Below are 27,110 nucleotides of genomic sequence, written 5' to 3' on the forward strand. Positions count from 1 at the left end.
AATGGCTACAGGTTTCAGATATACATGACTGCATATGTACTGAGTGGCTGGCCGTGTCCACTGCTCGAGAACATTCTGTCTGGTTGCTAGGAAGTTGCCATGACCACACTGTTTTGGAGTTGTAGAGTTAGTGCCAGCTTAGCACACAGCTTGGAAGACGACTACTTGGGAAAGCAGTGTGCTGAAGCCACTCCCAGATGGAGCAAAGGGCTCTGAAGAAACTGGTGGAATCCATCAGCAAAACTGTCAAGACCTGTGAGTACTGAGGTGTCCAACACTGCCTCTGCACCTCGATTCAGGAGACAGATGTTGGTTGGTCGATTAGGTGGAGACTTACTGGACACCAGTGAGTTCTCCGTAACTATACACTAAGAATCTAGTTCTCATGGTTCTGGTCATTCAAAAAGCAAGAGTCACACATGGCCGGGCGGTGGTGGCGCACGCCTTTAATCCCAGCACTCGGGAGGCAGAGGCAGGTGGATCTCTGTGAGTTCGAGGCCAGCTTGGTCTACAGAGCGAGCTCCAGGACAGCCTCCAAAACAATACAGAGAAACCCTGTCTCGAAAAACCAAAAAAAAAAAAAAAAGAGTCACACATGATGGCACATATCTTGAATCCCAGCACTCAGTAGGCAGAGGCAGATGGATCTCCAAGGCCAGCATAGAATAATACATAGTGAGTTTCAGGTCAGCCAGGGCCACATTAGTGATCCCCTATCTCAAAAAGGTGGGGGGACTGTTAGTAAGGGGCCAAAGAGATGGCCTGGTGCGTAAAGCCCTGCCACACAAGTCAGATAACCTGAGTTTAGTCTCTGGGGCCTTGAGACTCGAATCCAGAAAGCTGTCCTTGACCTGCCTTCCACACACAAAATAGCAAAGTCAGCAGATGAGCAGGTGAACCACCACCATGTACTTAGAAGCACTTAAGCTATCAGGGTCCTGACACGTGCGCATGCGGGAAAGTGTCTTGAGAATGTTATAAATGCATCGATTTTATTCTGTTGACAATAAGAATTTTACTTTGACCAGTTCTGGTGGCTTCTGGCACAAAACTCAGTTACAGATTACGTCAGGGACTACTAGAAACACATAGGTGACTTTCGCCAACGAGATGGCTCGGCAAGTTCTCTGACCTCTACACCTGCATGTACATGTGCACAATGATAACAAAGTTTACACAGATCACATCAGAACAGAATCTTTAGTGTTTGAGTAGCAAGATGGCCCAATGGTTAAAGGAACTTGATACTTGGGGGATGCACACCTGAATTTAGTCACCGAAACCCATGATAAGTGGAGGAAGAAACACTACCAAGTTGTCCTGACCTCCAGTCACACATTGTGGCATGTCTGTGTACACACACACCCAAAAAAACACTCTTTAAATAGAATTTTAGGCATGTTGGTGAGCTATTTTAATCTCAGCACTGTAGAGGCAGGTAGGTCTCTGAGCTCAAAGCTAGTCTGATCTACATGGAGAATTTCAGGCTAGCTGAGCCTATGTAGTGAGACCCTGTCTCTGAAACAGCAACAGAAAACCAATAGTGGGGGCTTTCCTTGTTTCCGTGTTCGCCTATGACATGAACTTAGGGTTGTTATCCTTGCCCTGAAAATTGTGATGCGCTCTTGAGGTTCCTTGGAACTTGAAGTAACCCTGACTGGTCATTTTCAGCCCGTTAGGCATTGGGCTTATTTCACTTCAGCCAGTCTCCCACAGCCACTCTATCTTCTTAGGGACCTCAGATGAAGGATGGACACCACGTTAAGTCTTAACTAACCCTGAAGCTCACTAGTTTGACAAGATCCTCTTGTGTCTGCTCCTCCCGTGCTGGGGTACAGTCAACTGCTACACCCACCAGCTCTTCACATGGTTGCTGGGGATCCAAACCCAGGTCCTACTCAGCATTTTACCAGCCAAGACATCTATCTCCCTTAGTCCATTACTGCTTTCTAAAGGGGGTCTATGTCATATCACCAAAAAGGAAGTTTTTATTACCTTTTCTTTTTAAAACCACCTCCTTTTCCATACCAGTCACAGTTTCCACAGTTCTTCCGATCCCTCCACCTCCTCCCCCACCCACTCCTCAGGGTGAGGCCTCCCATGGGGATCATCAGAGTCTGTCACATCACTTGAGGCAGAATCGAGGCCCTCCCCTGTGTATGTAGGCTGAGAGTATCCCTCCAGAGGGAATGGGCTCCAAAAAGCCAGTTCATACACTAGGGATAAATACTGGTTCCACAGCTACTGGCCTCAAATTGCCCAAACCCCCAACTGGTACCCACATTCAGGTGCCCTGGTTCAGTCTTACACAGGTTCCCGGCTGTCAGCCTGGAGTCTGTGAGCTCCCACTTACTTAGGCCAGCTGCTTCTCTGCATTTCCCCAACATGGCCTTGATTGACCCCTTTGCTCATATAATCCCTCCTCCCTCTCTACGACTGGATTCCAGGAGTTCAGCCCACTGCTTAGCTGTGGGTCTCTGCATCTGCTTCCATCAGCTACTGAATTGTCAATGATGACAATTAAGGGAGTCATCAGTCTCATAGGGGAAGGGCAGTTAAGGTATCCTCTCCACTATTGCTTAAGTTCTCACTTGGGGCCATGCTTGTGGGTTCCTGGGAATTTCCCTAGTACCAGGTTTCTTGCTAACCCCATAGCGGCTCCCTCTATCAAGGTATCTCTTTCCTTGTTCTCCCCCTGTCCTTGTCCCAACTCAACCTTCTTGATCCTTCATGTTCTCCTCCCCCCTCCCCTGCTCCCCATGCTCCCAAGTTACTCAGGAGAACTTGTCAATTTCCCCTTCCTGGGAAGGTCCATGTATATCTCTCTTGGGGTCCTTGTTTCATGGTTTCTCTGGGGTTGCAGGGTTTTTTTACCGCTGAGTAGTACTCCATGGTGTAAATGTACCACATTTTCTTGATCCACTCTTCAGTTGAGGGGCATCTAGGTTGTTTCCAGGTTCTGGCTGTTACAAATAATGCTGCTATGAAGATAATGGAGCAGATGTCCTTGTGGTATGAGTGTGCATCCTTTGGATATATGCCCAAGAGTGGTATTGCCTAGTCTTGAGGTAGATTAGTTTCCAATTTTCTAAGAAACCACCATACTGATTTCCAAAGTACATTTGCACTCCCACATCAATGGAGAAGTGTTGTATGATTTAAAATCTAAAGTCCTCATCCTAATGATATTTTAGAATGTCTGCTACCTATGTGTTTAATACCACAAATAGTTACTTGAAAGAAGTTACCCAGATAAAAATTTGTAGCAATTGATCAGCAAATATACTGTTTGAAAAAAGGAACCAGCCGGGCATTGGTGGTACACACCATTAATCCCAACACTTGAGAGGCAGAGGCAGGCTAATATCTGTGAATTTGAGGCCAGTCTGGTCCTATAGAGCGAGTTCCAGGACAGGCTCCAAAGCAATACAGAGAACCCCTGTCTTAAAACAAAACAAAAACAAACAAAAAGAAAAAAGGAATGGATTACTGCATCTTTCCCTTTTTGAAAGTTTTAACATGATTTTTCAGTTGTGCTCCAAATCCTCAGACTGAGTGGCTAAGCATAGCTGTGCCTTCAGGGTCCTTCCCTAGTCTAACTAGTTGTCTGTTTTACACGTGGATTGTAACAAATCCGGTGTCATTAGAGGTGCTCACAAGTAGAGAACCAAGTCTTAGAGTGGGTCTTCTAAAGCTACACACCGGCTTTTCTGACTGTGACATTGGTACAGGTCACATTCAGGGCCTCAGTACTGCCGTGCCTGCTGCGCAGCCTGTGTCTGAGAATGTGCGGAGGGTGTCGGGATTGATGACTCAGAGACCAGTCGGTGGCTTCCAGAAGGCTCCTCAAGAAGGCTCTACTTTATTCCTACCCTGGCTGGTTATATATACCCTGACACCAGAGGCAAAGGTGGGTGAGTCAGAAAAAGGCAGTTAGTCTTTGGAAATGGTCAAGATTAGGGCATATCTGTGGGCCGGCCCTTATCAAGAACTTACTGCTCTGGGCACTGTATTTAGTAAACACGTTTTTAGTAAACATTGTCTTACAGCTGCCTGGTCCTGGGCTGATGGGGAAGTGGGCCTCCAGCCAAGGTCTGTTGTTCCCACACTGTACAAAGGGTTGTCTTTTCTTGTCAACCCTGCCCATCATCCCAGGCAGCAGTGGTGGCTTCTGCATCGTGCTCTCACATAATGGGCATGGACAGTTTGGTTTGCCTTGGGCTTTCCAGGAGAACTTGTGGTTTTTTTTTTCTTTAAGTTTAATTTTTTTTAGATTTATTTATTTATTACATATACAGTATTCTGCCAGAAGAGGGCACCAGATTGAATTGTAGATGTTGTGAGCCACCACGTGGTTGCTGGGAATTGAACTCAGGACCTCTGGAAGAGCAGTCGATGCTCTTAACCTCTGAGCCATCTCTCTAGCCCGAGAACTTGTGTTTTTATTTTTCATGGTGTATAATGTTCTAGGACCATATGACCGAAGTTTCCTGGGCTTTGGTTTAGACCAGTGCTTCTCACCCTTCCTAATGCGGTGACAATACAGTTCCCTTAGCCGCTATTTCGTAAGTATAATGTGCTGTTATGAATCGTAAGTATTTTTGGAGGTAGAGGTTTGCTGAAGGGGTCACAACCCACAGGTTGAGAACCACTAGTTTAGAACTTCGTAGAAGGAACCTTTAAACTTTATGATGTCATGACCAAAGGCCTCTTATGGTCAACAGCCACTACTAAATAACTCTCAGACCCTCAGAAAGCTAGTGACCTCACAAAGGAAATTCTTTACAACATAACTGTTTCAGTATTTTTTAGATCAATCTAGAAAGCTTTGTTTTCTACACTTACTGTAAATTGTGTTTATTAATTTTGAACTACTTTCTAGAGTTACATTGTTCAGAAAGGTAGGCACTAGCTTTATATGCCTGTCTGTAAATGATTACATTTAAAATTCTGCTTTCTTCATCTCACTAGCCAGTTTTTCAGGAGTCAGTACCCACCTATGCAGGATGGCTACCAAGCGGAACACACAGATAGGACCGTGCCAGGAAGGTCTGCTGGGTGGTGCAGCCCTGAAGATAAAATTCCAGTCCCTCTTCCAAATACTATCTTTTAGTCAGGCACAGAGGCAGGGAATTACCTCTGAATACGGGCTTCATGGCTGTGCAAACTGCATTCTTGTAGGACTAACAGATTAAATATGAAACTCTCTTGTCACTGAGTCAATCTGTGAAAAGGAGACTACATCATGATACACCGGGCTCACAGTTCTGTAGCAGACTGCCAGTGTACTGCTTACTTTCAGCATGACAGGAGACTGAGAAACAGGGATAAAGTGTCTAGAGTGCCTGCCAAGCAAGGTTCTGGGTTCAGTCCCAGCAGCACGTAAACTGGGATTGGTGGCTCACACCTGTATTCCTACATAAGGTGGTAGACAGGAGGTTCAAGGTCATCCCTGATTATATGCAGTTCAAGGCAAGCCTGAGCCACAGGAAATAAATATAAAAATTAGAAAATAATAGAAGGACCTACATTATCAGAGATGGACCTAGATGTAGTCAGTCTTCAGAGGAGGTTCCGAATTCAAGCTTCCCCCCATCCTAAGATACAGTAAGATGGAGAACTTCCCAGCTATTCCTGCTCAGCTTACGTCGGCGTGCTCAATGGCAACTTCTGAATGCAGGTGCTTTGCTTCATTTAGTTGTGTGTGCCTAACACTGAACACTGAAGCCTGCAAGTTTATCTCTGAAGGCACTTTGTCAGACACTATGAACTGCAATCTCTGATCCGCTCCTGGGAAAAGGAGGGGAAGCTTAATATTTGTTCTTGTGGAGCCAACTTAGTGTTCATGAGTGTTTCATAAAATTAACTCAAACTTAGAGCAGGCCCCCCTCTGGGCATATGCGAGACAAAATAACATACCAATGTGCGCATCTTTTGCATGCATATTTGCATATGTTTCCTAATTAGCTCTGCATGGAAGGTTTAGTGCTGCAATAGCAACAATCACTCCACTGCTTTCTCAAGAGAAAGTAGAATTCACTGGGGAGGGGGGGCGTAGGAAAAGGAATAATGCAAGGAGAGCCTGGAAATGAACTGTTTATAGTTCTAGATGCTGGCAACTCTAAATCTCGGGAGACTGAGTGGCCCACTTTCTGGTTAGTAGGCTACTGGCATCTTGTTTTATAGGGCCACCAGGGAGAATCACTTCAGAGAGGCCCTGCTCCCTAATACTACCCCATTGGAGGGTGGTATTTCACCCTACAGCAGGGGTACCCACACTGCCATAGCACATATGTGGCTTTGTATTGATTGACACAAGTGCTTATAGCAGCAATTCATCTCTGGAGTTACTCCCCAAGGCATGTGATCATAGCTGAAAACACCTTACAAACTCAATCCCAAACTGCCACATCATGGAAACAGGAAAAACTGAGAATGATCACAGATTAGAAAACATTGGACAGCTAGCTGTGCTATCCTGGCCTGGATCGTAATGCTAAACTAACCCTTAAGAGGCCATTAGTGGAAAAATTGCTACCACACAGTTACAGCTTATCATTAAGAATAGAACGCAATGATCCTAGCTTTGGTAAAAGTACCAAAGCTGCATAAGATGTTGCCATTAGAGACTGCATGAAAAGGATGTAGGAGAACTTTGCACTGGCCTTGCACTTCTTATGTAAATCTGAAACCTCCACAAAATGTCCCAACTGATGAGCTATTAAAATATTTAAAGCTTAACTCCAGCGGGGTGTAGCAGTGTAAGCTCCTCATCCCCAACCTTGGGAAGCTTAGATAGGGTCATGAGCCCGAGGGAAAAAAAAAGTCCGTCCTGTGCACCTGTACAGCCAACCCACATCAGAAGGAACTGGGCAGCTACCTCCCCTGCATGGCCCCCAAACACATGCTACTATCACTGCTCTTGTCTTCCTGCCAGAGACTGTTAAGACCCTGTTGCTGAAGATACCATCCACTGTGGTCACAGGCCTGAGAGATCAAACTGGAACAGCGGCTGCTTCCTTCCTGCTGGCTAGCTTTTCAGTGCCTGGGGGTGCTGCTGCAGGCTTCTTCTTCTTCTTTTCTTTTTTTTTTTAAGATTTATTTATTTATTACATAAACAGTATTCTGTCTACATGCCAGAAGAGGGCACCAGATTGAATTGTAGATGGTTGTGAGCACCCATGTGGTTGCTGGGAATTGAACTCAGGACCTCTGGAAGAGCAGTCAGTGCTCTTAACTACTGAGCCATCTCTCCAGGCTTCTGAGGGAGGAAAGCTATCTTATGTAGCTGTAAACACTAAGAGTTACAGTAGCAGCTGACGGGGCAGATGTGTCCCCTGGTGCAGGAGCGGCATGGAAGTTTTGGGGGTAACCGTTTCTAACTGCAGTCAAGGCATGCTCCAGAGAATGGAACTGCACCCCTGTTGAGAGCTGGCTGGGCAGGGAGATCACAGTACCTAAAGGAACCCACTGCTATCATCTTGCTGAGTGGACATGGGCAAACCACTTCCAAATGCCCATGTTTGTACAGAATCAGTGCTGCTCTTCATCCTCATCAAAGAAGCTTTATTGCAATAGACAGCAGTCATAGATTCCTAACTGGTCAGCGTGCTGAAGTAAAGGCTGGTGGAGGGCTCGGCCCCAAGTGGCTGATGTCTATCACCCCATACTAGGCTCAAGGAACACTGCACTAGAGACTGAAAGAAGACCTAGAGGATGGGATGTGTTACAAAATGTTTCTTGACATGACATTGCTGTTGCACTAATGCACTTACTGCAGGCGTGGTTGCCCACACAAGACAAGATTGAGCCCTGTCAGCATCCCATCATGAGCCCCGCCCCCCCCCGAGGGACTTCTGACAGTTAATGGTGACTGGGGGAAGGGATTTCACTCTTCCGTGGTCTAGCCTCTGGTAAACAACCTCCAGCGCATGGCCATGCCAGCAACCCTAATTAAACTCAGTGTAGCACACACAGAGACAATGGGAAGATGACTTGGGGGAAAGTTTTCAACGGGGGGGGGGATGAGAGTAATAGCAGGTGAAAAAAGACTAACATTCATTATACACAGCAGGACTGTCAAAGAATTAAAAGAAGTTGCATCCCTGCAGCACAACCTGCAGGCAGCTTGGTCAGGAGGAGAGCGCCTTCCTTCCCCAGCGCTTACCACTTACATAACACTGGGGAAAAGCTTTATTAAAGGCGCACGTTTCAGGAGCATCCTCAGGTTTCAACTTCCTGAACCTTTCCGGTTTCATTTACCTCGTTGGTTTGCATGAGCTTCCCTCCAGGATGGAGTCAGAGGAAATGGTATTGTCCTCCGATCATAGGGCCTCGTTTTCACTATTACCTGAACTGGTCACAAAAATCTCACTGCATTGTGTTGTCTGTCTGGGACAGGATGTCATTGTATAGCCATAGCTGGCCTGGAACTCACCGTGTAGACCAGGCTGGCCTTGAACTCAGAGATCCACCTGCCCAAATACTGAGATGAAAGGTGTGCGCCACCACACCAGTCAAATCTCACTAGTTTTAAAGGGAGGCTCATTTTTCTACTGAAAATCAAAGTCACATAGCTGGAGGCAATACACATGCCGGTAACACTAGTACTTGGGAAACTGAAGCAGTAGATCAAGACATTCAGGCCACCCTGGGTTACATTGTCAGGAAAAAAAAGAAAAAGAAAGAAAAAAAGATCAGTATGATCGTAGCAAAATACAAATTGCTGATTTCCCATTCAACAATATCAAGAATGTATTATGAAAGTGGTTCAAAACTTAAAAGGTCGAGCAGGGCGTTGGTGGTGCACGAGGCAGGCGGATCTCTGTGAGTTTGAGGCCAGCCTGGTCTACAGATGGAGTTCCAGGACCCTCCAAAACAGTACAGAGAAACCCTGCCTGGGGAGCAAATAAACAAACAAACAAATAAATAAATGAAACTTAAAGGTCTTGTTATCAGCCAGAATAGTTTCGTAAGTTGTATTGTCTATAAGATCTGTAAACAGGTGAGGTTCATGATCCATGCTTCCGCCGGGGACCATGTTGGCGTCTGTAGTCTGTTCTACTGCTGGATGTCATATTTATGTCTGTGGTCCTTGTTGCCACTGGGCACCATGTTGATGCCTGTGGTCTGTGCTGTCTGCAGAAACCATGTGGAAGTCCATAATCCAGGCTGCTCCCCGCTGTTATGGGCAAGGAAGCTCTTTGGCAGTGATGAAGACTGCAGACTCCTAACTGAGAGACACTGAAGGGTTCTGTGACAACCTCCCCACACCCCTGCCTCACACCCTTGAAGAGAAACAACCTAGACAGGAAGCCATTGAAGAGAGCCCTTAAAAATTATAATAGGGAAGTTGAAGTGTAGCTCTTCACAGTTGATGGCTTCTGGCGGCGGTGGGGTGGGGGAGGACTCAGCCATCTTTAAGGGACTGGTCACTGGGGACGAATATAGGCAACACAAATTGGACTTGGTGTAATTTTTTTTCTTTTTTTTTTCCCGGAGTGGGGGAGGGCACAAACTTGGGGGTGGAATTGGGAGGGCTGGGAAGCAAGCGTGATGGGGTGCATTTGTGTGGAATTCCCAAATAATCAACAAAAGTATTATGTTGGGGAAAAAAATTAAAAACATAGTGTTTCCAATTTAAAAAACCTGGCATTATGCCCCACGGAGTTGCCTGCTGCCCTTAGCGGTCAAAGGCCCTGGGTGCTCAAGCTGCCTCCTGGGTGAGAAGTACTGCTCCCAGGAGAGGCTCCCCCTCCACTTTGAACACTTCATCTCTCAGCGCATTCCTGGTTGGTAATTCCTCCTTTGACTTGTGATTTAAATACTTTATTCAACACTTCCCAGTTGGGTTAAGAGCAGCTGGAGAGCAAACACGCTGGGCAAGTGCTCTACCACTGAGCCACCCCACAGTCCCTTATGTATCTCTTGACAAGCCTGTAGCAGCTTCCAGGGCAGGGGTCATGTCTGGATAGCTCCCTGGTTCATGGCAGTCCCCTAAGACTGGTTCCACTGCCAGAGGCCCCATAGACTGCCCCAGCCCCACAACTGACAGTAGTACATGCACTGGCTTTTTTGGAGCCCATTCCCTCTGGAGGGACACCTGGCTCAGTCCTGCCCCAAATGCTGTGACAGACTTTGATGATTCCCCATGGGAGGCCTCACCCTCTCTGAGGAGTGGATGGGGGGTGGGAGGGGGTGAAGAAGGTGGGGGGGGGGAGTGGGCGGGCAGGAGGGAGGGAGAACTAGGATTGGTATGTAAAATGAGATTGTTTTTAATTTAAACTTTAAAATTAATTTAAAAAGACAATGAATAAAAATAGCCACTACATCCTATTTCAGGGTTATACTGGTATAGTATAAAATTATATTAAGGAGCAAGAGATCTTAATTTGGTTCACAAAATAAATGTTATTAGGCACATTTGAAATAGTTTACTCTCTAAATTATTAGTCACTACCCTAAGAATGACTACATTCTTCAAACCACATAGAACCCCACCTGTTGTAAATCGAGTCTTTACAAAGAAATAGTTATTTCTTTCTCTTCACCTTCCTCCACCAACAGGATGAAAGGATTAGGAAAAGAAAAGGGAAATGAACGAGATGGCAGCCATCTGCCATTCCCACTTCAGCTGTCAGTAGCGGCTGAGTCACAGAAGCAGAACTCACCAGACTAAGAATCACATCACCCAGGATAACACTCAGCAGTTCCCAGAAAGGGCACTGAGGGCTCCTTAAGTCTTCCAGTTTAGGACAAGGGAATGGGGACTAGAGAGACGCTTGCAGAGGGCACAGGCTCCGTTCACATGGTGGCTCACAGCCATCTGCAACTCAGGTCCCGAGGATTTGATGCCCTCTTCTGGCCTCCAAGGGCACTGCACTCATGTGGCACAGATGTACATGCCAGGAAGACATCCACACACATACACATAAAACCAAAATAAAGAAATCCTAATAGAGAAATGGAAAGAGCCCAGACACTGAAAGACTTGTCCCACCCTCGGGCCGAAAGCCTGATTCCTGTCTTGACAGCACCAGTTACCTGACATGACTATGTGTCACTTTCTGCCGAGTGGTGGTAATGCACTCAGGAGGCAGAGGCAGAGAGAGACAGGTGGATTTCCATGAGTTCGAGGTTAGCCTGGTCTACAGAGTGAGTTCCAGGACAGGCAGGACTATTTCACAGAGAAAATCTGTCTCGAAAACAAAACAAAAATCACTCTCTAAGTTTGGAACAAAAGCCACGTGTGTGACTATTCCAAATTTCCATTTTGAAGTCTGCAGATCTGCTAGAAGCAAAACATTACAAACTCACAAATTTACAACATCACCTCATATAATGCCATCTGGCATCATAAGAACTAAATAGCTGTGATGCTTTGAATGACTTGGTGATTAACTCTACACATTATTTTCCTTCCCATTTTACAGTCAAGAAGAATGAAGTTGAAAGTCTCATACGCCTTTACTATAGCTTCGTGGAGAAACCCAGTGGAAAGCTCACTAATGCCAGGATGGATTGTAACACATTTCGCGGGATCCTGCACAACATATTTGGAATGACTGATGATATGCTGATGGATAGGGGTAAGGAGTCACAACAAACTGGAAACTGAACCCATCTGCGTGTCCTTTTCACAAGACTGGACTTGCTCTCAGTGCCAAACCAGAAAGCAGTAACTGTGGTAGGAGAGGGCTGCGAACAGTACCTGGGGGTGGGGGTGGGGGCTGAGGATGGTTCTTTATACAAACCCACTCAGAATTTTGTAGCTCGGAACAGGAAAGTTTTGAGAAATCACCACCCTGAACTAAAGAGTCTAGCAGCATTTTAAAAGGATAAACAACTAAGGGCCTTTAACCATGAAAGCCCACGCCACCATGTGTAAATCATTAATTGGCTTTTTTTTCCTTCATAGAAAAAATAATGACTCCTTATACTGGAAATATTTAGGGTCACAGGTCTGAAACAGGTATATCCAGTTAAGTTCTGTAGTAAATCATTAAAGCATACATTTTGGTAAGATTTGACACATACATACCTATAAAGCCATTTGGCACAAATCAAGTCATCAATATATCCCTCACCTCCAAAGAACAAATAACATTTGAATGTTTTTCTATAGGATAATAAAGTTTTATTGGTAAGTTTAACAACTGGACCAGAAAGATGGTTCAGCAGACAAACCTAAAGTGAAAGACAGCCAGGTCCACAAGGCTTTGACCTCCACACAAGGGCCACTCCCCCACATGAGAGAGAAGAGAGAGGAGAGAGAGACAGAGACAGAGAGAGGTGTGTGTGGAAGGGAGAGAAAAGATTAGTATATAAGAACTTAAAAATAGCCAGGCGTTGGTGACGCATGCCTTTAATCCCAGCACTCGAGAGGCAGAGGCAGGTGGATCTCTGTGAGTTCGAGGCCAGCCTGGTCTACAGAGCAAATTCCAGGACAGCCTCTAAAACAATACAGAGAAACCCTGTCTCAAAAAACCAAAAAAAAAAAAAAAAAAGCCGGGCGTTGGTGGCGCACGCCTTTAATCCCAGCACTCGGGAGGCAGAGGCAGGCGGATCTCTGTGAGTTCGAGGCCAGCCTGGTCTACAAAGTGAGTTCCAGGACAGCCTCCAAAGCTACAGAGAAACCCTGTCTCGAAAAACCAAAAAAAAAAAAAAAAAAAAAAAAAAAACTTAAAAATAATGTTTATCCCCCGGTTAAGTACTGAGCTGAAAGCTCAAGAAAGCCAGTAACAGAGAGGGAGGACTGATGATCAAAGGGATTAAGACTGGGCTGGTTTAACCCCCAGAAACAGCTGACCAGACAAAGGTTAACTCTTGAATCCCAGGCATCAGCCTGGGAATCCAGCATGGGACTGATCAAGACCCCCTGAATCTGGGTGTCAGTGAGGAGGCCTAGGTAATCTATTGAGCCTTGGGCAGCAGATCAGTACCCATCCCAAGTATACACACGGACTTTGGACTCCCATAGAACAATGTGAGGTGCACTCTCACCCTGAACTCTTGGGGAAGGGTCTAGGCCCTGCCCTATATGAAATGACAGACTATGGACACCCCCATGGAGGGCCTCACCCTCCCTGGGGGAATGAGGGGATAACGGGGGGAGGGTGTTGGGGGGAGGGCACGGGAGGAGGGGAGGGAAAGGGAGAGGGACCTGGAACTGACTTGTGAAGCAACCTTGTTTCTTATCTAAATTTAAACTGGAAAATAAAATAAAAAAATAATGTTTAACATTAGTAATTTACTTTGAGAGATATTTTGGAAACTCTACAACAGATTTTCATCACTTTTTATTAGCTCTGTGGACTTTCTTGGTTTTAGCAACTACATAAGATACCAGAAATGAGTATCATCATTGCTCATTGTGTGGAATGACAGACTCTTCTGCTTTAGAAGTAAAGGGGGAAACCCACATTTCCAGTAGCTTTGATTCTTTCAAAAGATAACACCAAACATTTCTCCCTCGATTTGTAAGCGAAGTTCTTCTATCTAAACATGGGCTGGGAGTTTAAAGTAATCACAATACTCACATATTCTTTTTCCTTTTCAGTGTTCTTTGTGTTTGACAAAGACAGTGATAACCACATAAGTGTACAAGAGTGGGTTGAAGGATTGTCAGTGTTTCTCCGAGGGACTTTTGAAGAAAAGACGAATTGTAAGAATCCATTGCTGGCTTACTGCGATGCCCATCAGCTCTGCGTTAGTGTGCTGGTGCACTGAGAGTCGTCACCCACGAAGGGACAGGACAGCACTGACTCTGCAGCTAACTAGAGTGGCCACAGCTGGGAACAGGTTCAGGTTATGAACATTGCACACTCTGGTGTGACAGCAATTTTGTGAAGTCCCCTAATAACAAAACAACAAGGTCATAACTCAAAACACTTCTCAAGTACATTGGCAGGTGGTCACAGCATGGCAGGGGGCACTCTCAGCTTCTGGGTTGGTGAAAACATTCCAAAGGATTTACTTAATAGCCACAGGGTGTTAGGTCCCACTCAGAGGTGGAAAATAAATAGCCATTTAAAGGGGCCAAAGACACACCAAGGCTCTCAACCCAAAACATTCCAAACGAAGTGAAGTTCTCATCAGTCAGCCTTAGTTGATGTACTTCTTTCCAGGAATGTTTGGTCACAAGTGAATGCTTATATAATCAAAAAGATGAAACCAGTGCTCTCTAAAACAACCTTGTAAAAATGCCTCAGGACATCTCAAACAGAAACAAAGTGCCAGGAAGATGGTTTGTCAGGTGAGGGCGCTTGCCACCAGGTCTGACACCTGAGTAAAATCCCCAGAGCCCACATAGTAGGAGATCCAATCCTTGAAAGTTGTTCACTGACCTCCATGAGTATAAATACATGTGTACATATATAAATGTGGAAAAGTAAGAAAAGGAGGGCTGGAGAGATGGCTCAGTGGTTAAGAGCACTGGCTGCTCTTCCAGATGTCCTGAGTTCAATTCCTAGCACCCACAGGGTAGCTCACAACCATCTATAATGAGATGTGGCACCCTCTTCTGGTATGCAGGCAGAACACGGTATACATAATAAATAAAAAAGAAAAAGTAAGAAAAAACCCCACAAAGATGAACTGGGAGACCCAGTTGTGACTTACTAAGTCTGTAATGCTCACTTGCCACTAGGGTGGGTGTTTGGCTTACAGCCCAGGTTAAGAACAGTCACTAAGGGTCAGCTGACAAAGCTAAGGTTGCTGTGCCTGTCTAGGCTTGGCAGGAAATAGGTCTCAATGTCGGGTTGAGCTTGTGCTCCCTTGGGGTCACTTGTTGTCTTTTCACAGAAGAAAATGTGCCCTCCACTACAAGAGAATGAGAACAAAGATCAACACACCCTAACAGCCCAGACATTACTACCCATCCCTCGGGTCTTCATGACTGAGGGTTCTCCCGGGGCACTGGGAAGCTTGCTCTGCACAGCGATAGCTCTGGTCTCCCACCACCACCAAGGGTGCTGTCCATTTCCTATGTTTTACTCCTGCTGTCAGGATTCCCTGGGAAGAATCCTGGAGACAGAATAAAAGCCATTTTAGACACCAGTTTTCAGGGAAGCAAACTGCTTAACATATCCATCTGCTTAAGAGAAGACCGCAGGTCTTTGTGGTTGAGCAAACTTGAATATCTTTTGCTCTTTCACTTGATTTTAGTTTGGGGCATAGAAAAAGAAGATGCCTGGAGGACAGAGAGAATAGGAATGCTTGCTGCTTTCCCAGAAGACCCGAGTTAGATTGCTGGCACCCACACTGGGTGGCTCCCAACTGTCTAATCTGTCTAGCTCCAGGAGATTCAATTCCCTTTTCTGGCCTCTGCAGGCACCTGCACATACAGGCACACACTCACATAGACAGACACAAAAGTTCTCTAATAAAAATATTTCTAAGACAAAGGTATATTAACATTTTAGAGCAGTACTTCGTATGAGACTCTCTGACATTTAATAATTTTGTAGTTCTTTTTGCATGTACTATTTCATGAAGTAGCAGTTCCCACGCTAGTGTTTGGGAATGTAGTGCTAGGGACTGACTCCAGGGCCTCGCACGTTTTAAAGCAAGCACTCTAGCCTCCTCCTACCCCTCTTCACCTGCTCCAGCATTACAAGGTTCATACACAAGCCTGATGGAGAAGTGGAAAGCTGTGTCATGGTGTCAATTCTGCTGGGAACACTATCGCTGGTGAACAGTTGTGGCACTGAACAGAGTTACACGATTTAGTAGCATCGCACTGACGACAATGTGTTTCTCTAATCCCACTTCCTAAAATGCTTCTTACACATTTTAGGAGAAATTCATTTGGGGGAACACTATTTTCTACAGTGGGCTTGTTCTTCAACTTGTATGTTATGCTGTAGACCAGAGAAATTTAACAGATAGCCCACCCCTCTGACACTAGTTTACTCCTGTTTTGGCTGAAACATGTAACTACACCATAAACGCCAGGAAAGCTACTTCACTGCTGTACTCCAGCACGAGTAAGTCACCTGGGACAGACAGAAGGCATGGAAGTTCCTCTCCAGAGAGAGGCTTGATGACAAGGAGATGACTACTCACTGTGCACTGGGCGGGGGGAAGTCCTTTTCCAAGGGTGCAGTAAAGTGTGCACCTTATTTTTATAGTCTATGCAGAGAATACAAGCATATCACACACATTTATGTAAACACACATTGCAAGCATATAAACAAAAGTTGGTTAAAAAAATCCACCTCATTTATTGCAGCTTGATACCATTTTCAAACCCCAAATCCAGGGACTCCGAGCTGTTTGTTCTTCTAGCTCCCGAAAGATATTTAATCCTGTGGGAAGAAATTTAACCAGAAGCACTTAATTACAAAACCTCTACCATATAATGGATCAGATCAGTTATTATATATCTATCATCTTATGCTGAAGTAACTAATATTTTATTGGTTCAATTTTTGATTCCTATGCTCTATAAAGTCTGCTTTGAAGTTTATTATTTAAATGGAGATGGTTATATTTCCCGGGAAAAAATTTTTGACATGTTGAAGAACAGTCTCTCGCAGCAGTTCCCTGAAGAAGAGAACGATGAGGGGATAAGGGAGCTGGTGGACATAAGCATGAAGAAAATGGTAAGCATGGGCATGGCGGGGCACCGCACTGAAGCACATGGCTGCCCTGTCTGTGGCAGGCGGCCACGGAGCGAGCACGGCCGCGTCTCCTCCAACTTTCCTAAGCAGTTCTCCCTGCTTTTTATGGGCTCCTCTACTCTACCTAGAACAGTGCCTCACTGACAGTAGGTGCTCAGTACATATGGAATGGTTCGTGGCTACATAGGCACTATACAAAAGAAATGCTAGTCTAGTTAGTTTTCAAGTATTACTGTCAGTAAAACCTTGTCAATTTGGGGGAAGGCTAAATTCAACAGATGTAAAATTTCATGTGTCTTGTCTTCACGGTCTCCCTCTTTCAATTTATCTAAATACTAATTTCAGTGCCATAACAACAATAAAAAGTACTTGGCCCTTACAGAGTGCTTACTAGAGAGCAGCCACGCAGGCCCTCTATAGCATTCGTTCATCCTATCCTCAGAACTGTTAGCTCCATTTTGCAGATGAGCAGAGCTGAGGCAGGGAAACTGGTGCAGAATGAAAGCGATGAAGCCTTGCAGCACTGGCTCCTCAGCACAGGAACAGAATTCCCCCAAATGAGTTTCTCCTAAAATGTGTAAGAAGCATTTTAGGAAGTGGGATTAGAGAAACACATTGTCGTCAGTGCGATGCTACTAAATCGTGTAACTCTGTTCAGTGCCACAACTGTTCACCAGCGATAGTGTTCCCAGTGCACTCTTTCTCACAAGGACCCAGGGCTGTTTAGAGAGAGGCTTTGTTTTTTGTTTTTGGTTTTTTTGGTTTTTTTTTTTTTTTTTGGTTTTTTTTTTTTTTAGTTTTTACGAGACAGGGTTTCTCTGTATTGTTTCGGAGGCTATCAGTCCAGCCTGGCCTCGAACTCACAAAGATCCGCCTGCCTCTGCCTCCCGAGTGCTGGGATTAAAGGCGTGCGCCACCACTGCCCGGCCAGAGAGGCTTTATGAACCCAGGGCTGCCCCAGCAAACTCAGAGAAGAAAGAGCGAGGCGTGGTGGTGCATGCCTGCAATCCCAGCTCTTAGATATCTGAAGGACTGCAAGTTCGAGGCGAGCTGGGGCCACGCTATGAGACTGTCACATACACACGCACAGGGAGAGAGACACACAGACAGACAGAGGGGAGGGAGGGAGGGAGGGAGGGGGATGGGTGAGGAAGAAAGAGAAGGAGGGATAGACAGACACAGACAATCAGACAATGGAAGAAACAGACAGATATGGGAGAAAGGTAAGACTCGGAGAATGGGAAAGTCAGTGTCTAACACCTGCAGAGTGTACTCTTGTAGAAATACTAGCTGCCACTCAGGTTGAGTGCAGGTGCCTTCTTCAGTGACAGGATGTCCCCAGATTCCTTTCTGGAAAGGAAATACTTATGGAATATGCCTTTTTCTGATGCCCACTCAGATCAGTTTCTCCAGTTATGCACAAAAATGAAAAACCAAGGACACCTTACCCAATCCAATATGAAGCAACAGTTTAAGGCATTTGTAATGCCCTGGGCTACACAACATATATAATCTCTCCTAAGCCTTGTCCAGAACACTTTGCTGACTTACACCCTGCTTTCTACTGTGATTCGGGTAGACAGAACTCTGCAGGCTCCCCACACCTCCCTACTTACCCAGATCTCAACCCTCCACTATTCTAGCAGGAGCCTGCAGGCTACATTCCATAATCTAGGCCAGCCTGGACAACCACCATGATAACTCCCTACACTTTGCCCTAAATGGCTATTCATTCTACCCGAGGAGCTCCCAAATAAAGCCTTTTGAGAAATAGAGTAGTGATAAAAATCTGAGCCACAATATACTTATTTAATTGCAAAAGGGACAGTGGGTTAATATAGATTTCCCAATGTTTTGCATTACTCCTAGATTTCAGTGTATGTTACTGACAGGGCTGCACTGTGTATACCTGAGAGGACTTGGGTTAGAATAATAAATCTGTCTTATATTAATAAATACCCACGATTTGAGTAAATAATGCCTTCAGCAGTATGAGCTTATAGCTGTGCTTGGCAGTCTAGACAGCTAGTTTCTATGGCAAAATTAAAGACTTTGATCATTTATCATGAAATCACCTTTCTCTATAGGATCATGACAACGATGGCAAGATCTCTTTTGCCGACTTTGAAAAAGCAGTGAAAAAAGACAGGCTTTTGTTGGAGATCTTTGGGCCATGTCTGCCAGATGCAAAGGTAGTTTTTACAAATACTAAAGGCTTACAGTGGATTTTGAAATTTTTCATTAAAATTATATGACATTTAATTGTGTGTGGGGGGGTACACATGCCATGTGCTGGTTAGTTTTATGTCAACCTGACACAACCTAGAATCATCTGAAAGGAGGGAGCCTCAGCTGAGAAAATGCCAACGTAAGATCTGCTGTAAGGCACTTTCTTCATTAGTGATTGATGAGGGAGGCCCAGACCATTGTAGCAGTTGTCACCCCTACAACATATGCAATCACCTCTCCCGCATGTAGAACCTAACCCTCGGTGGCAGTTTCCTGCAGCGTCATCTGAGAGCACGCCATGGCAACTGAAGTCAGCCTTACTCTTACAACACAGTCAGATACAACCACTGAAGCAGGCCTTAGGGACAAGAACTGAGATGCATATGCATGCAGCTCACAGTGCAGGGTGTGCTTCGCGGTTTATTTCCCCAGAGAAGAAGACAGAAACAGTCTGTACAAAACTACACGGTCCACTGACAGAAGAAAAAGTGCAGATATGCTGACAGGGTAGAAATCTAGAATTTCTAAAATTGATTAGTTTCTAGCTCACCACAGTTCACGTAAATTACTCTTACAAGTTAGAACAGCATGTGGATTTCTTTTCTTTCTTTCTTTCTTTTTTTTTTTCGAGACAGGGTTTCTCTGTGCAGCTTTGCAGACCAGGTTGGCCTCAAACTCACAGGGATTGGCCTGCCTCTGCCTCCCGAGTACAGGGAAAAAAGGTGTGCGCCACCACCGCCCAGCCTAGCATGTAGATTTCTTTATATATATATTTTATTTTAAAATTTAAATTAGAAACAAGATTGCTTCACATGTCAGTTCCAGGTCCCTCTCCGTTTCCCTCCCCTCCTCCCGTGCCCTCCCACCAACCCACCCAATATCCCCTCATTTCCCCAGGGAGGGTGAGGCCCTCCATGGGGGTGTCCACAGTCTGTCATTTCATCCAGGGCAGGGCCTAGACCCTCCCCCAAGAGTTCATCACATTGTTGGATGGGAGTCCGAAGTCCATTGGTATACCTGGGATAAATACTGATTGCATGTAGATTTCTAATACCAACTCTATTCTAACATTTTATTGCATTTTTCCTTTACAGAATTGCCTTCATTTTGAAGCCCTGGTATTCAGAAACAACATGACTACTAGCTTTTGAACACAAGTTGCTCAATACCTGAATTAAAAGTCAGATCCTGACTGCCTTTATTTGCACTATAGGTTTTTATAATTGTTTCAAGCAATTTAAATATTGTAATATAAGAATTAATACAAGCCATGTGGTGGTGGCATACAACTTTAATCCCAGCACTTGGGAGGCAGAGGCAGGTAAATCTCTGTGAGTTTGAGGACAGCCTGGTCTAAAGGGTGAGTTCCAGGACAACCAGGGCTACACAAAGAAATCCTGTCTCAAAAAACTAAAAAGAATACAGTGTGAAAAGAACAGTTTCTTCCCCATTGAGTGTAGATCCAAAAAAAGATTAAAAACATTTGCAACAGTTTAAAAGAAATAAAAAAAGTTTACTTTAAAACGCTAGCAGTAAGATATCTTAAAGAATTAAAATGGGCTAAACATTAAAAAAAAAAAAAAGATCTCTCCAGAAAATATCAATTTAGCTTGGTGTGGTGGCACATACCTTTAATCCCAACACCCAGGTGGCAAAGGTCCAGGGCCAGCCAGAGCTACCCAATGTGACACTGGCTCAAAGGGAAAAAGAGAGAAAAGACAAGACTAACTCACTGGCAAGCTATATTCTTCTTCTTTGTTTCTGTGGGTGACTTGTATGCACGTCTTCCGATTTGCTCTCTGGAGGCTCTGGTACAGATGAAATCACCTAGATTAAAAAGAAAAGAAGTCACTTAGTAGTAGACAACCACAGAGAGTAAAAGCTGGGACAGAAATGAGTACATGTAGACCTAAAGAACAATACAAAACCAACCAAATAAGGATTCATTTCCTTACAAATGTACAATTAACAAATGAAGAGAAGGAGGGAAGGGAAAGGGAGAAGGTACGAGCACACCAAAACCAACCAATGAGTCAAACAAAAAGACCAAGAAGATTCTAGTAAAATTCCGAGAATCATCTGGGAATTCCTTGAAAACATATTTTAAAAACCTAGAAAATCTAGATGAAATGGATAAATTCTTAGACAATATATTGATGGACCAGCTTGACCCATCTTAACAATAGAAGCCATCTTGTTACAAGGTCAAAGTAAGTTCAGTCCTGTTTTCTGTAAAACTTGGATATGACCATGTCTTGACCCATTTCCTGGAATTTGAAATGTTTCATACCCTATACCCTGAGATGTTCTGGTAAATACTCTTGATGCGTTCTACCAAATTCCTACATAACCAAAATTGCTCTGGAAACTCTCAGGCCGTGACAGCCCCTCACTCACAGTTCCTGAGCTGTCTGAACCCCGCTCTCTCCTGGGCTCAGTGCTGTTCTCTCAAGCCCTGCTTCAGGGAGACAGCCTTGCCTGCAGAAAACAGTTTGCTAAATTCAACTAAAAGAATCTGGGTAACGGCCTTTACTCTCATTTGTTATAATTAACAATGTGACCTATTAAAATTAACACAAGAAGATATAAACATTTGAAATATATCCATGACAAGCAACAAGATTAAAGCACCAATAAAAATTCCTGAATTAACACCAATGCTTTTCCAGCTAGTTAAAAAAGCAAAAATATAAGGAACTCATTCTATGAAGTCAGCATCACCTTGATAACCAGTCATATCAGAATCAACAAACATGAAAATGATAGCCCAATTTCTCTGGTCAACACAGAAGTAAAAAAAAATTTCATTATTGCAAATTTAATTGATGAACACATTAAATCATACAATCATGACAAAGTTAGTTTCACTCCAAGATTTCCAAGAAGATCCCCACATAGGCAAATCAGCATACTGAATCAAGAAGAGAAATTACATGTATATCTCAGTAGATAATTAGAGGAATTTTTGACAAAAGTATCAAAAACACATGGGGGAAAAACATTCTCTTCAACAAAGGGTGCTTAAAAAAAACAAACTGGATTTCCACATGCAGAAAAATGAAAAATTGATCTGTATATCTTACAACACACACACACACCACACACACACACACACACACACACACACACACACACACACACAAATCAATTCAAGATGGACTGAGGCCCTTAAGTAACAAACTCTGAGACTTCTAGGGGAGAACAGGAAGAGCATTTCAAGGTATGCACACAGGCAGATTCTCTGAAATGGACTCTAATGGAACAGGTAGTAACACCAGCTGACTGAGTCATTGGAACACAAGGAACTGAAAAGCTTCAGAAGTGGGAATCTTGGTCCAAATACACAAACAAGGAGTTAATATTGAGAATCTGTAAGAATTGCTAAAGTTATAAAATTAAAAAACAAGTCATCCAATCACAATAAGTAAGCTAATGAATTGAGAGTAGATTTCAAAGGAAGAAATATATGTGGCCAATAAATATTTGAAAGTGTTCAACATTATTAGTCATCAGGGAAATGCAAGTGAACACATTAAGATGCTACCTCATCTCAAACAAATTAAAATTACATTGGAATTTTACCTCACACCAGACAGAACAGCTACAATGAAGAAAAAAACAGGATACAGATAAAACATCTTGGTTTTACTGGGTTGTTTCTGTTTTTAAGACATCTGCCTGCTGAGTCTATACATCAAATGCCTCTGGCTTTACATTTTAAAGCATTTGTATTATCTGACAAATTTAGACACAGAACTATTCAATATGAGAGATGAAAAACATTGGCAAATTATTGTAAAAAATCTTAACTCATGGGGGTGGGGGAAGGATGAATACTGAATACACACTTATTATTCCATTACCCAAAATAACTATTAATAGTAAGTCAAAAGCAGTATAAGACGATCCGCGTGTGGGGTGTGGACTTTACACTTTAAAAATGTGATCAGCCCTAACTGCGACAGCAGTGACTCTGTTTCTATGCCTCAGTTCAGAGCACCTGAGGACATACTGTGCTGGCATACACTGAAAAACACAGGCAGGCTTACATAAGAACTACATTCATATACTTCGTATTGTATGCAATTCCTCATCCTTTATCAAATAAGATTCATTAGGTGAAAACAAAACTCTCTGTAAAAGACATGAGGCCACCTTAGCCTGTCAGTATACTGCAGAAGGGGAGAGCAACTGTGAACAGGACTTTGAACCTGGGAGTTAATTATAAGAACATGCTTGAGGCCCTCCATGTAGGATTTCTATAAGGCCCATCTCCACTCCACAAAAACAAAGCTTTCATAAGCTACAACAGACGTTAACTTTCTTTTGTGTTTAGGAAATAAAAAATCATGTAAATAATGGGGAAAAGACAATCTGATTTCCAACTAGCTCAGATTTTTTAAGTTCTGAACTAAGACTCGGTCTTAGAAATCTCGACTTATGAAGTGATGGAGCCCTTACCTAACACAAACTCCTGCAGTCTGTTGCCAACAATGCTAATTCACTAAGTAATCAAAACCATTCTTTGTTTTATTGATATCTATCACAAAAGCATTAGGACTTGGATTCAATCTGCAGTAACTTTGAATTTAAGAGAAATAATTGATTATAACTGTCAATTTTGCTTCTGTTATTACTACCTATAGTGTTTTAAAAGGGGAGGGGAGGAGAGACAACATCTAGAATCCACTATCATAGTCTGACTGGCTGGAACATTTAATATTTTATACCTACGCTGACATAAAATATATCTGTTCATTGTTAAACCAAGAATTACTGTCAAGTAAAATAGATATTGACCAAATTTGTTATTTTAGAAAATAAACGTAGAAAATACATTAAAAGCAAAAAGTAAAAAATAATTATGTTTTAGTTCCTCTGAATAATTTCCTGTATAGTTGCTGACTCTACAACTAAATTATCTCAATTAAAAAACAATTACCTCACCTTTTTAAGTTTATTCCGAATTAAATTTGCCGTTGTATTCAAGGAGTCATCCTGCAGATCCACTGTGGGAATACCTGGTAACTTAGGTCCAATCATAACTTCGTGACTGCTTGTGTTTGTTTCAGGAAACGTTCCAAGTTCATGAGCACAGTCTCTCCTTCTTTTCCTCTCCTGCAGCTGTGTTGTCCTTGGCATAAATCTGCCCACTGACTCTGAGGTAGTAATCGCCTCTTGCACACTAGAGCAAGGTGGTGAATTTTTGTAAGTGTTCATCTGTAGTTTAGGGGAAAAGGCACTGTAGTTATGATGTTTCGATAGTTCATTGTGGTTCCTACTGCTACTACAGGAGTTTGATGCTCTGTCCGTATGTTCCCCAGGTAAACATTTGCTTTGGGAGGCAAAATAACATAAAGGCAATTCACAAGAATAAGGAAGAGAAGGACGTGAGTTCTCAGGAGAAGTGTTCAAAGCAGTTGTGCAAAATCCAGGCATATGTGGATGGAAATCTTGTCTAGAATCTTTTGTTCCTTTTTGTTCTGGAACCAGTTTCTTCTTTGTCATGTAATAGTCTTCAAATTTATTTTTTTAGAAATTGAGGGAAGGGAAACAAATGGTTCATTAATCATTTTGATCATTCAGAATCTTGTAGTTATAAAACCACACTTAAACCGAACAAGCTCCACTCCCAAAATTATACTGCGAGAGAGGGAACACACTGGTATGATTTAAAGGTTTTTTGAAAGGATAGGAAGGGGTACCTTGTCAAGCTTCCCCCTTCTGTGTTTTCCCTACTTATTTACTACATTTTCTTATTCCTCTATCTAGAATGTCTCACAGCTTCCATGGAGCTACCTTGTCACCCTACTCAGAAGACAATAAAATCTATTCTTCACATTTTCCACTAACTGTAATCGAGTTTCCCACACCATTGCATAGAAAGCTTTACAGTTTCAGAATAGTCTGCTATATGAATAAACCATGTTTACTTCCTACTTGTGTCAGGAGAAACTCAGTTGGGCGTGTAGACATTTGAACCAGCTGATGATCAAAAATTGGAATTTTCCCACAATGAGCAGACTTCCAGCTGGTCTGCAAATTACAATTGCTTCTTGCTGCCTTCACGTCAATCACTGGATTGCTTAGCAGGTCACACAAACAATTCATGATTTGCTTCCTGTCTACTTTCCTAATCTCTCTCACTAAAACATTGGTATTCTGGTTACCTGTAGGACTTACAGCTCCTTAAATGCATGATGGCAATTTATTTCCCCAGGTTTAAACATGTAGCCTGGCTCACCTTGCCATGCTCCCCCCTCCCCTTCTGATAACATTTGCTAAAATTCAACCATCTCTCAGATCCCATAGGAGATATTCTAGGAACCAACGCCTCTCCCTTTCTAGGCAAGACTATACAGTGCTGCACAGAACCCTGTGGTTCAAGTCACCAAAGACCATGACTGAGCAGGAACTCCACGATGACACATTCCTAGCAGTGCTCGATACACAGAGGATGTTTACAACAGACTTTTCATACCTTTGCTTTTAGTAGCTCTTGCAATGTAAGCCTTTCTTTCTTCTAATTTTTTTCTAGTTTCTTCAACTGTCTCAAATTCTGGAGCATAGCACACATGAAGTAGCCCACCAAAGAAACTTTGCTCATCCATCTTTTTCTTAGCTATCCTAAAGAGAAATAAAGAGAACTCAAAAGAGAAATACATAGATTACATGGCTTAAAACAACTATTTACTTTTACTAGTTTTGCCTTATGCGTAGGTGTATTCTGCACATGAGTACAGTTGCCTAAGGAGGCCAGAGGTGATGGATCCCCTGGAACTGGGGTTACAGGCAGTTGTGAACCACCTGACATGGGTGCTGGACCAAACTCCAAATTTGAGTCCTCTGGAACAGCAATAAGTGCTCTTACCTTCTGTGTTATCTCTCCAGCACCCAGATGCATGGCTTTTCTTTCTTCTTTCTTTTTTTTTTTCAGATAGGGTCTCACTATGAAGGCCTGGTTGTTCTGGACTATGTAAATCAGACTGGTCTTGAACTCAGAGGTCTGCCTGCCTCTACCTCCCCAAGTGCTGGGATTAAAGGTGTGTGCCACTACACCCAGAAAGTTATTTTTTATTATTTTTAATTATGTGTAAGTATGTCCTGGAGCTAGAGTTTAGAGATACCTGATCTGGTTGCTAGGAATCAAACTCAGGTCCTGTGGAGGAGCAGTACATGCTCTTAAGTGCCGATCCATCTCCCCAGCCATGGCTTTTTAATCCAGATTTACCTAAGACAAAAGCTTAACAGGTATTCCATAGATTTAAGGAGCAAAGTTTTTGTATGTGTGTTGGGGGGGCTGGGTAAGATGCTTTGTTTTGGATGACTGCACTCACACAGAAAGTACTGTCAAGATTTATCTTATTATCTATTTACTTGTATGTGTTCTGTACATGTGTGTGCATGTGCCCATAGAGAAAGACCAGAAGAGGCCACTGGATCCTGTGGGGCTGGAGTTATAAGTGGTTGTGGGCCACCTGACAAGGGTGCTTGAGAACTGAACCCCAGTTCTCTGAAAGAGTAGCAAGCTATCTTACCACTGACTGCATCAGGCTCTGCGGAGACACAAAAGCACACTAGCCATATGCCTTCCTAACCATGAAGAGTTGGCCAACTGCTGAGAAAAACACACAGCCCTGTAGTCAAATGCTTTTGTGGCGGACTACGTAGCACATAAAAGAAATATGAGGGGCTGGAGAGATGGCTTGGTGATAAGAGCACTTGCTGATCTTGCAGAAGAGCAGACTTAAATCCCAGCACCCATGTTGGGTGGCTCACAAGCCCCTGTACTCCAGCTCCAGGAAATCTGAAGCCCTTTTCCACTATGAAAACATATGAATAGCAAACATCAGAGAAAGATATGCTTTAAATCGGGCTAGTAATGAAAAAAAATGGCTAACATGAACTAGGGAGAGTGCTTGGTCGCTAAAGCACTTGCTTAAGCTCAGTGCCTAGGCTGGGATCCCTGGCATCCACATAAAAACTGGGCACTGCTGTCTATGCCTATAATCCTAGTGCTGGCAAGGGAGAGGGAGAAAGACCACTGGAACTTGACAGTCAACCAGTCTAGCTGATAAGCTCCAAATTCAGTGAGAGACCCTGTCTCAAAAAAAAAAAAAAAAAAAAAAACAGAACAGAGCGCAGTGAAGGGGCACATACCTTTAAACCTGGTGGAGTTAGAAGGAAGCTTAAATTTTAAGTTTTAAGTTCAGCCTGGTCCACATAGCTAGTTCTAGGCTAGCCAGGACTACATACTAA

General features: G+C 43.5%; 2 protein-coding genes across 4 annotated transcripts in view; one reads left to right on the plus strand and one right to left on the minus strand.

Annotated features, from left to right (window-relative positions):
- On the plus strand, positions 1 to 20,058 carry LOC101827089 (EF-hand calcium-binding domain-containing protein 1-like). Its single transcript, XM_040728509.1, has 6 exons — positions 1 to 255; positions 11,433 to 11,588; positions 13,559 to 13,663; positions 16,453 to 16,604; positions 18,710 to 18,814; positions 19,946 to 20,058. Exons 1-6 carry the CDS (start codon positions 198 to 200, stop codon positions 20,000 to 20,002), a joined length of 633 nt encoding a protein of 210 aa, XP_040584443.1. The 5' UTR covers positions 1 to 197; the 3' UTR covers positions 20,003 to 20,058.
- Rbm48 (RNA binding motif protein 48) overlaps positions 13,284 to 27,110 on the minus strand; it is a 15,557-nt gene continuing 1,730 nt past the window's right edge. The window contains exons 3-7 of one of the 3 annotated variants that reach the window (XR_005869695.1): positions 25,333 to 25,478; positions 23,799 to 24,367; positions 20,585 to 20,678; positions 16,218 to 16,307; positions 13,284 to 14,820 (exon numbers count right to left, since the gene is read on the minus strand). Coding sequence is in view for 1 of the 3 variants with exons in the window: in XM_005083599.4 (XP_005083656.4) it covers positions 20,592 to 20,678; positions 23,799 to 24,367; positions 25,333 to 25,478 (802 nt within the window). In the remaining 2 variants the exon portion in view is untranslated. Of the gene's footprint in view, positions 14,821 to 16,199; positions 16,308 to 17,002; positions 17,191 to 20,584; positions 20,679 to 23,798; positions 24,368 to 25,332; positions 25,479 to 27,110 lie in introns of those variants that run through there. The other 2 variants (XR_002385718.2, XM_005083599.4) reach the window with 2 other exon arrangements.

This window comes from Mesocricetus auratus, unplaced genomic scaffold (assembly GCF_017639785.1).
Source record: "Mesocricetus auratus isolate SY011 unplaced genomic scaffold, BCM_Maur_2.0 Super-Scaffold_100019, whole genome shotgun sequence".
Classification (NCBI taxonomy): domain Eukaryota; kingdom Metazoa; phylum Chordata; class Mammalia; order Rodentia; family Cricetidae; genus Mesocricetus; species Mesocricetus auratus.